This window comes from Talpa occidentalis, unplaced genomic scaffold, assembly GCF_014898055.3.
Source record: "Talpa occidentalis isolate TD23 unplaced genomic scaffold, MPIMG_talOcc4v2.1 talOcc4.15, whole genome shotgun sequence".
Lineage (NCBI taxonomy): Eukaryota > Metazoa > Chordata > Mammalia > Eulipotyphla > Talpidae > Talpa > Talpa occidentalis.
The window spans coordinates 33,121,032-33,131,533 of record NW_023601543.1 but is presented as its reverse complement, the minus strand read 5'-3'; the positions used below and the strand labels follow the sequence as shown (position 1 = coordinate 33,131,533).

The 10,502-nt window shown below is 48.2% G+C and overlaps 1 protein-coding gene across 1 annotated transcript in view; it reads left to right on the top strand.

Moving 5' to 3' along the window:
- ARL13A (ADP ribosylation factor like GTPase 13A) overlaps positions 1–5,320 on the top strand; it is a 35,585-nt gene extending 30,265 nt beyond the window's left edge. The window contains exons 2-6 of the mRNA XM_037511617.2: positions 1,986–2,176; positions 2,790–2,880; positions 2,967–3,150; positions 4,570–4,660; positions 4,860–5,320. Of these exons, the coding sequence (XP_037367514.1) occupies positions 1,986–2,176; positions 2,790–2,880; positions 2,967–3,150; positions 4,570–4,660; position 4,860 (558 nt within the window). The 3' untranslated portion in view covers positions 4,861–5,320. The remainder of the gene's footprint in view (positions 1–1,985; positions 2,177–2,789; positions 2,881–2,966; positions 3,151–4,569; positions 4,661–4,859) is intronic.
- The last annotated feature ends 5,182 nt before the right edge of the window (positions 5,321–10,502 follow it).

Below are 10,502 nucleotides of genomic sequence, written 5' to 3'. Positions count from 1 at the left end.
GCTTCTTGTATATCAATTTCAGCTCCTTCTTCTCATTTGGGAAGTTTCTCTCAATTATATCCATGATATTTCTCTGTTCCTACATCTCTCTCCTCTCCTTCTGGAATTCCTATAACTCTTATATTTCCTTTCCTCATGGAGTCAGATAGTTCCCGAAGTCTTTCTTCTTCATTCTTTCCTTCGTACTTTCTCTTTCCTTTTCTGTTTTTGGTTCTTTTTATTTCTGTGTCTTCAAGATTACTTATTCGTTCTTCCATTTCATCTATTCTGCTTTAATTGCTTTTCCCAGAGTTCTTTAGTTCCTCCATTAATTCTTTGATCTCCTGCATTTCTCTTACTTCCCTCTTTAGGGACTCAATTTCCTTTTTCTGATCTATCACTTTTTTAATCATGGCAATTTTAAATTCTCTTTCTGGAAGCTCAGAAGTTCTTCAAGTCGCTGTCGTTGCCAATCTGGGAGTGGTTTTCTTTTTGTGGTGTGGCTTCTTTCTGAGGAGTTTTTAGGTTGCGTTGGTTCTTCTATTCTACTCCCTACTGTCTGTTTCTAATTTGTCGTATGCGTTGGGACACTGTGTTGCTCGGACTGACTGACATCTTTGGGTGAACTTCTCCGCTCCCCTCTGGCTCTTCCAGGAGCCATCTCTGTCTTCTGGGGGAGCTTTCTGCTGGTTTTAGGCAGTTTTTACTGAAGAAATGTCCTGTTCTCAAATGGCGAAGCGGGATGCAGTCCCTGCGCCTCCGGTTTCAGGCACACTCTTCTGCGCACCCGGTCTGCCCCGGACGTGGGTGCCTGCTCCCTCGGTGGGCTCAGACTGCTGGTCGGAAGGGGCCTGGCGTGGAATAACTTCCGGCTGGCCACTGGGTCCTCCAGAAACCTTCTGCCCTTTTCAAGCAGACTTAAGAAATGTCCTGTTTTATAGGGTGTTAGTGACTTTTTTTTCCCTGGTCGCTAGGTGGCGCCAGAGATCTCTCCTATTGTCCTTGGGGAGCTGTTTTTCGCCTCCCCCCACCCCGTGGGACAGAGAACAGAGCGGGAATGGTAGGGTACACCTCAACAGCTTTGGGGTGCTGTGTCTGCCTTGTGCCCCACCGTCGTGGAGAAACCACGCCCCGAATTTTCGTGCCCCGGGTCTCAGTTCAAAGCCCTCAGGTCCAGGACGCGGGCTGTAGCCCAGTTCAGTGGCGCGGGAATGGCGCCTTTTGCACCGCTCCCGTGCCTGGGCGCCTGGTTCCTGCTTACTCAGGGAGGGACCTTCACCTCAGTGAGGACCTCCGTGCGTCTCCCCCGCAAGCCTAGGTCGTCTCCCCGCAAGCCTAGGTCGCAGGCGCGGGGACCTGGGCAGCCGCGATCCGGTCTGCACTTGCTTTTCAAGCGCGCCAGGCGCGCCGCGTTTCCCGCGCAGGCTACCGGCAGCCCGGGCTGTGTGCGCGTCTCCCGGGGTCTTTGTTCTTCTCTAATGGCGCCCGGAGCCGTTCGCTCACCGCCGCGGCGGATCCTGCAGGGTTCGCCTCAGCTCCCGTTCACGGGGTGGTGGCTGCAATAGTTCCTTTCCGCTCACAGTCCCGCTTGCTGCGTCGTTTGTTCTTGTTGGTTGTTTTGGTTTGTTGTTTCCTCCTCTCTGCCGGTCGGAGAGTGCCGCCTCTGTGGGCGGGGGAGGGGAGCAGGGTTCTGCGCTTCCCTCCCTTCTCGTCCTCTTTTATGGCCACTTTCTTCTTCGGGCAGTTCGCTGGCGTCACCCGTTTATCTTCCGTGTCCCAGTTCTCACTGGACCTGCCGCTTTTTCCTCCCTATTCACTTTTTTTAATGGGAGATCTTACTCGCAGCGTCTCCTCGCCGCCATGTTGCTCCGCCCCCTCTCTCCTAGGAAGTCTTAAGAACCACTCTAGGCCCAACAGAACTTATGTGGACTTCTCCTGTTTGGAAATGTGGGCCCCAAGTGTCCCAGACTCATGAGCTGGGGCCTTCTCTTCTCTTTTTGTCATAGGAACCCTGTTCAGTCATCAAAACCCTCTCTAAGAAGCAGCAACGGTCCATCATTGAAAGTCTTCGTTGGCTGTTGGCTGCCATTGACAATAAATACGAAGAGCTGCACACACCACAGCAGCAGCCACTCACGTCGAGCATCTCAACCTCTAAGAGCATGAAAAAATCTGGTGAAAGATGCTCGTCAGATAGGTACTGTACTGCCTCAGCTATGTATACTGATAAGAATAGAGGCACGAGTCAGTTTTCAACATAAGCAGGGAGCTCTGGGAGGTACTGGGAGTCTATAGTGCTGAGCAACACTGTCAAGATGCATTGGCCCAAATGGGACTTGGGCAGTGACCACAAACATTCCAACATTGTTAAGTACGCCTCCCTCTCCCTACTTTCAGCACAATATGAGTGGCCATGTCAGTGGGGTGAGTTGTAGAAACATAAAGCTATTGGTATTAGCGCCTCTGCAAAACAAGGTTCTTACTCCCTGGCTTATACAAGGAAAAAGGAAGCGTGAGTCCCTCGAGGAGCTTATTCATAATATTCTATAGATTAATGTCCTGGAGCCACACCACATTCCCTGCTTCCAGTTCTCTGATCCTTCCAATAAGATGGGAGAGTAAAGGAAGATGGAAAAGAGATAGCAGGAGGTGACCACGGTTTTGAACAGTAAAAGATCTAAATGTCCTCTTTTCTGTTCTCCCTTTCATTGTGCAAAGGCATATGGTGCAGACTGGGTAATAGCTGCATTCAATCAAGGAGCTCGAAGTATGTCTTCTCACTCTGACTCTGTCCTTTCTATCTTCCCCAGCTTCTCCGCTAGGTTTCGGCGATTCAAAGGGAAAACACATCGTGCAGGTCAACACTCAGTCGAAGCTAAACCCCTAAAGCCAATCCTACAGGTAAACAGCTAGTGGTGGTAAAACTGCACAGGGACCACTCTGTGGCACCACCTGACTTTTTCCTCCTCCATCTCCTTGTTGTACAGAAAGAAGGTTTCAGATCAAACAAAAAGAATATATCCGTAACATTTGCATTGGATGAACTCATGGAGGAAGGTGAATGTAGTAGAGGAAAAGGTGTTTCCAACACTGTGGAGTTTTGCCACAATCAGAGTGGTGGTAACTTGCCAATCCCAGCTCCACATGCTGTGGATGATGATCTTTTCAAAGGTAATGATGGGTCAGTGGTTAGCAGGGAAGAAAAGATATATAGGCCTTCCCTCACAATTTATTTATTTTTTTAAGATTTATTTTTAATTTTATTTATGCATACAAGAACTGGGGTATAGGCCAGAGGTGAGGGGGTGGTGGGAGGATTCACCAGAGACAGAGTGGGAAGCAGAACAGGCAGACTGACTGAAATACACTGCTGAGGGGAGCAGCGGGTGAGACAGGAGAGGTCTGCTGTGCCATGTGGGTAGCTCCCTGGCTGGGGATGGAACTCGTGCTGCAGAGCCTGGTAGTAGCTTGATAGTGCTGAGACTCAACCCCTTGTGCTACCAGGCCATCTCTCACAATTTATAAAGGAGTATTATTTTGAGTTTGAAACTCTTTACTCGTACTGTGGCTGATGATCAGGACACAGTGTAGAAGAAGCAGAAGTGCAGGAAGAGTGCTTGGGAAACACTTTTTGGTAACCCAGTATGATGTCCCAGCAATGGGTGACCCAAGATCTTTAGATGACGATAGGGTAATGATAAAGGTTATGATTTCCAGTGTGAAAGCACAAATTCCCACAAGCTCTATGGAGTGTAGTTTAGTTGTCCCTCCTATTTTCCGAGAGATACTTTAAAATTGTGGAAACCTTTTAAGCCAAGCATCTCATAATCTTGAACTATATGCTAAGATAATGACACAAATACAAAGAAAAAGGATGTTCATGGTTGTTCAATCACAGCGTTGTGTATAATAGCTAAAACTTAGAAACAATCTAAATGTTCAAGAATGGGGAATAACTAAATAAATACGGTGCATCCACACAATCAAATAATATGCAGACCTGAAAAGAGCTGATGGTTAGCTATATTTACAGACAGGGAAAGTTATCCACAAGCTGGTATTTTACTAGAGAAAATAGCCAACCAGAGTACAACTTGAACAGCAAGATGTGGCTACATGCATAACATATCTAGAGGAAAATCACCAAAACATTAGCAGTTGTGATTTCTAGATGATTGGTGAGATTCTAGATGATTTTGAGAAAAGGCTTTTCTTCAGATTTTGTTCTATTTTTTATTTTACACAATTCTCATTTCTCCCAATACAATAAAGGCCACTCCTCAGTGTTCCTTAGGACCCCAGTCCCCAAGACCGTGGGCTGTTAATAGTATGTCACCTGATCTTCTAGGTGTCTGACCCTTCCATCCACCCCAGGAGCCTTGTGTTGTTCCACCAGAATGGAGGGGTCTGGACTTGGCGAGGGTCACTGAGGAGGAGAAAGATAGTGATGTGGGCATGGGAGATGAGGATGAGAGCTGAATAGAAGTAATCTAGCTAATAAGAGGGAAGGAAGTGTTTTTCTAGGTGTCAGAAACTTTCCCTAAATATCTGCTCAAAACTCAAATCCATGTCTTATTTCTATCACCTCAGAACCCAGGACAAAAATGATGGTGGATACCTGGGACGCGGAGGATATGTTATTAGAAAGTCCCCTTGAAGAAAGCTTTGGATCCTATGGCTAGTATGTCTTAAATGAAGCAGCAATGTGGAAGGGCAAAAGCGAAAAAGTATAGAGCCAGGGGGAAAAGGGTGGGTGCCTTGTGGGGTGCAGTCTACACCTCTTTAGAAAATCACCAACACCTTCTAAACCTGAAGTTATCTAGGCAGGACAGGTGCTTAGCTTTGCTTGCAGTGACTGGCTATTTTCTTTCTCTTGTTAGACTTAGCAGATTACTAAAGAGAAAATGAAGTCAAAGTAACATCTAATATCCTCCCTGAGTAACTGGCCTCCTCTCCAGATCCAGCAGGCCACTCAGTTTTTTTTATTTTGATTTGCCACATCTCAACAGTGCCCATGCAACACCACCTACTGTGATATCACATCCCTGAGAACTGCTACTGTTCCTCAACCGACATTCTAGCCATACACATGAATCTTACCACCAATTCCTGTGTGGGCATCACATAGATCCTGTGCCCATAGGAAAAATTAGCTGGTCTCTATGAGAATGAAGACAACGTTTACGTCATTACACCTAGATACACCTGATGACGTCGGTGATCAACATGTCCATCACCATCTGAAATTGAGCCTTGAAAATATGGGATCAACATAGAACTATGTTTTTCCTTAAGGTTCTTAGGCATTAGAAGGCTGGAAAAAAATAAATAGAACTCTTCTGCTGAGAATTATGCTCTATTGAATCACTTTCAGTCATGCCTCCAAATATTTTAATTCCCAGACACTGTCTGGGAATCCAAGCAACAATTTCTTGTCCCTTCGGGATCAACAAGGGCTGGTTCTGCTAAGACTTTGGTTAGGCATGTGTAAGGGGGCCGGAAGACACGGAGCAGGTTATCTATGACCCGAGCAGACGGGGTAAAGGAGGAGAGAGTCCTGGAGCCCTCGGTGGCTTTTGCAGGCTTTTATTAGGATTTACCAGGTACATGGCAGGCAGGGGTGCTGGGGGGCCGGGAGGCTGGCAGGCCTCCCAGCCCCCAGGAAGTCTTCACTCTGGGCTCTCCGGCCTTCTCTGGTAGTCTCTGCTTCTCTTTCGCTCTCTCTTTCACTCTCGTTCTCTCTGCTTCTCTGCTCTCTGTTCTCGTGGTTCTGCTGGCATCCCTGTGACGCCGCCCTTATAAGCACCGTCTCTCAGCCCAGGTGTACCCACTTACGCATGCCCATACCCTACTCCAGGTGCCCGCCATCAGGCATGCATTCAGGACCACAAGGGTCCATCATCAATCCTAATGGTGGGAGGGCAGAAAAGCCTGAAAATCACTTACCCTACAGCATGCAAAACCTGTAGACGTGTGAACACATTCAACCCTCCATCCCAAGGGTGACACTGGGTGGGAGTGGTGGCACTTATTTACTATGATACGACTATTACTTGCACCATCAGCTCCACAACCACCGTTGATTGAATGCCTTCTGGATGGGCAGACACAGCACTCAGGTCACACTCACCTGATTCACAACCGCCTTTGGGGGTAGGGAATGTACCTGACTGAATTTCACAGCTGAGGGAACTAAAGGGCACCAGAAGTTAAATCATTTGTCCAAGGTCCCATAACCTGGAAGAAGAGAGCAGGAAATTGATCTGACTCTAGAGCTACTTTAGGCCAGAAAGATTTACATATGCTTTTCTCAAACTCCACCCAGAAAGAAAAGCTATCTCCAGGAAAAATGCTGGAGCTTAGCCATGCCCATGTCAGGAAAATTACACTGATAGAAATAAGCGTGTCAATAGTAGTAGCAGACAAGGTTGACTGAGCACTTCCATTCTGCCAGGTGTCAGGCTAAGTGCTTTACATACATTATTGTCTTTCCTCTTCATGAGCCTACAAGGTCGGTTCTATTATCATCATCTTACAGAGGCAGTAAGTGATGTTTGGAGAGGGTATATTATGTATGCCCCCAGGATGCAGCAGAACTGATTTTCAAATGAAGGTCCAACTCCATAACTCATGCTCTTAACTCCTACCCTATATGGTCTTGCCTGACTATGTAAACCAACTAGCCCATAATTGTTTCTGAGGGATAGAAACTTTACACAGAAAGTTCAGTCTTAAAACCCCATCTGGAGGGCCTGATACTGGCTAAGGCTGCATGACTTGCTGTTATATATTGCACATGGCCTTATCTCCAAGGGAACCCCCCCATACATTTTGTGGGTCTTTGATGAGATTCTGAGTGAGGCTCATCTTATTAGCCATGAAGCTGGAAGGGGGCTTAAAACATCAGTTGTAACCCTGGTTGTGAAATGTATGAGGAATTTGCGGTACAGAATGTTTAAGTGACTTGCCCAAGACTGTACAAATAATCATGACAGGATACTCCTCAAATACAGATCCGCATGTCCCAGTCAGTGCTCCACTTTCCCTGTCCAAAAATACTACATTCTCCGAGGTCTTCTCTGGCCACTCTCCATCTACCTGCTTTCCACCATGTTGGGGAAGCATCCCAGACCAGGCAGGTTCACTGTGGATTTGGGCAGATGGAAGATAGTCCTGGAGCCGTCAATAGATTTGACAGGCCTTTTAATGCTGAAGCAGGGAAACAGGTACAACAGGCAGACCAGTGGGCAGACAGGCTGGGCAGGAAGGCCAGGCAGGGAGGCCAGGTGTCAGGTAGCAACCAAACCCCCCAGCTCCCACAATCTACACTCTCTCTCTTCTCTCTGGCATTCTCTCTCAGTCCCCCTCTATCTCATCTCATCTTGCTCCAGAGTGATGCCAACGTGAATGTGAGAGCTGAGGAGTTCCTTTAATCCCTTGCTTCTAGGCCCAGGTTTCTGCATTTATATATGCACACACCCCAGGCACTGGCTTCTTGACGCAGGTGTCCACAATCACAGGCCCCATGCTCACACCTCTCCGCCCCAGATATCTGTGCATGCCCTGTGCTCATGCTCCTAAATGCCTCTTGCACCAACGTGATATCATGTGTGGACAATGAAACCTAGGAGGAAAGCAAGATTGCAGGTGCAGGCCATAGAGGCCAGCAATGGGAAGGCAGACAAAAAGCCTGGGCCACTCCATTTTCCCTACATGCCAATTTGCCCAATCAATAATATTGGAAAATTCTGCTGACAATTATTCTCACCCAGCAAGTGTCTCTACTGAAGAAGCATTTTATCATGCAGGAGACTTGTAGGGGCAGGACTGGACACGGTGCAGGTTTTCTGATCCCATGCAGACCGGGTAAAGGAGGAGTCAGAGTCCTCAGTAGTTTTGCAAGTTTTTTATTTGGGGTTCACCAGGCATATGGCAGGCAGGGGTGCTGGCTGGGGGGCTGGGAGGCTGGCAGGCCTCCCAGTCCCCAGCAAGTCTTTACTCTATCTGGGCTCTCTAGCGTTCGTTCTGCTGCTTCTCGGCTTCTCTTTCGGTTTCTGCTTTGGCTGCTACTGCTGCTACTGGTGCTGCTGCTGGCGTCCCCGTGACGCCACCCTTAAAAAGCAGTCTTAGCTCAGCTGAATCCCATCTACCTATGCCCACACCCTATTCCAGGTGCCCGCCATCGGGCATGCATTCAGGACAAGGATCCATCATCTATCCTGATGGCGGAAGGGCAGAAAAGCCTGATATTTTCTTTACCCTACAAGACTGTAAACCCTGGTTCGTAGGAAGCATGGATCATCCACATTTCTCTTTACGGCACGTGTGTTTATGAGGCAAGCACTTTCTCAGTCAAGAGGGAAGGGGAAGTGTGGCTAGAAGGGGGTGGGAGTACTGCCTGTGAATGTGGGCAGGGTGGGGAATTTAACAAATACGAATTTCAGTTGTGTCCAATGTATGTGTTCCTGGGTGTCAGTCATATTTACCTACATAGACTCTACCCATCACAAGGTTATTTAAAGTCTATTCCCCCCAATATAGCCAGCATACTCTTATTTCTATAAAGGAAAAAATTCTATTTTAAAATTGAATCTTAATGTGGTTCCTGCAGGCTGTTACTTCAAACCCCTTTGCAAGCTGGGTGACTTCCCAGCAAAGCAGGAATAAGAGTACCTACCTCACAGGCTTGTTGGGAGGATCAAAAGAGACAATCTTATATAAAACCCCTAAGCATAGGGTCTGGCACATAACAAAGTAGCTCATTAAATGTTAGCTACTACTATTATGACTAGGGGAGGGGCTTAGTCAGATCATTAGACAGCTAGGAACCTCCCCTTTCTGGGAGAGGGATCCTTTTTTCTACAGAGAATAACCCGGAGATAAATGTCTTCAATTCTAAAGCACAAAGAACAGAGAATGTAGAGTGACTATAACCACTGCCAAACATTGCCTCCCGTATCCCATCTTTGAGGATCCGAAATCTGCCAAAGAGGTCTTAAAAAGCCATGTGTCAGCCCAGGAACCAAGATCAAGGGCCGCTTCTTGAGTTTGGAGGGTGCTGGGGAAGGCAATAAAGAGAATGTGACCCCTTGTTGACCCATGAGTTGAATCCGGGCAATTGGAGGCTTTTCACCGCTTCCCTGGTTCTTGGAATGTGTGTTTCCCTTGCTTTCCTGGCTCCCAGAAGCTGCCCAAGGATACATCCCTGAGATAAAAAATGCTGTTGGGACCATCTGGATAGTGTACATGATTAAAGGCAGTAAAGGTTATATATAAACTTTTAATACTTAGTGGGTAGTACAGAAAACTCTCGTCTTACAGCTGCCCCAGACAAAGCCTCATAAGTAAGTTCCCTTGGTTATTAAAATTGCCGCTTACCAATATGGAGTGGCCTGCCTTTCTCTTGTCTTTCCTTGTATGGGGTGGGAGGGAGGGCATGGGGGAGGGGGAGTTTCAGGTTATACCTGCGGATGCTCCGGAGGTGGTGACCCAAGAGAGGAAAATGTAGAGGCAGGGGAACACAGAGCAGGTATCTATGACCCAAGCAGACAGGGTAAGGAGGAGGGAGTCCTGGAGCCCTCGGTGGCTTTTGCAGGCTTTTATTGGGATTTAGCAGGTACACGGCAGGCAGGGGTGCTGGGGGGCCGGGAGGCTGGCAGGCCTCCCAGCCCCAGCAAGTCTTCACTCTTTCTGGGCTCTCCGGCCTTCTCTGGCGGTCTCTGCTTCTCTTTCGCTCTCGCTCTCATTCTCTCTGCTTCTCTGCTCCTGCTGTTCCGTTCTTTCATTCTCTTTGCTTCTGCTGGCGTCCCGGTGATGCCGCCCTCCCATCTACCTCTGCCCACACCCTACTCCGGGTGCCCGCCATCAGGCATGCATTCAGGACCGCAGGTTTCCCTCATCTATCCTGATGGCAGGAGGGTAGAAAAGCCTGATGCTTTTTTTTTTTTTTTACCTTACCCTACAGTGTTCTTTCAGCAAGTGATTGCCTAGGGGTCTCTCTCCCTCCGTTGTCAATGTCTTGACCTCCCTACTCCAGGACTTTCAGAGCCTGGTTCCTGTCCAAGACAGTACAGGCCTACGACTGGGTCCCATCACTCCACAAGTCCCATGTGGCTCTGGGTACTTGTCCATTTGATCTACAAGACAGGGCTGGGCTTCTGTAGGGGCAGGAATGGACACAGTGCAGGTTTTCTAGGATCCCATGCAGACCGGGTAAAGGAGGAGTAAGAGTCCTCGGTGGTTTTTGCAGGTCTTTTATCGGGATTTACCCGGTACACAGCAGGCTGGGGGACCAGGAGGCTGGCAGTCTTCCCAGTGCCCAGCAAATCCTCACTCTATCTGGGCTCTCCGGTGATCTCGGCTTCTCTTCGGCTTCTCCTGCTGCTCTGCTTCTACTGGCGTCCCCGTGACGCCGCCCTTAAAAAAAGCACAGTCTCAGCCCAGGTGAATCCCATCTACCTCTGCCCACCCCCTACTCCAGGTGCCCGCCATCAGGCATGCATTCAGGACAAGGATCCATCATC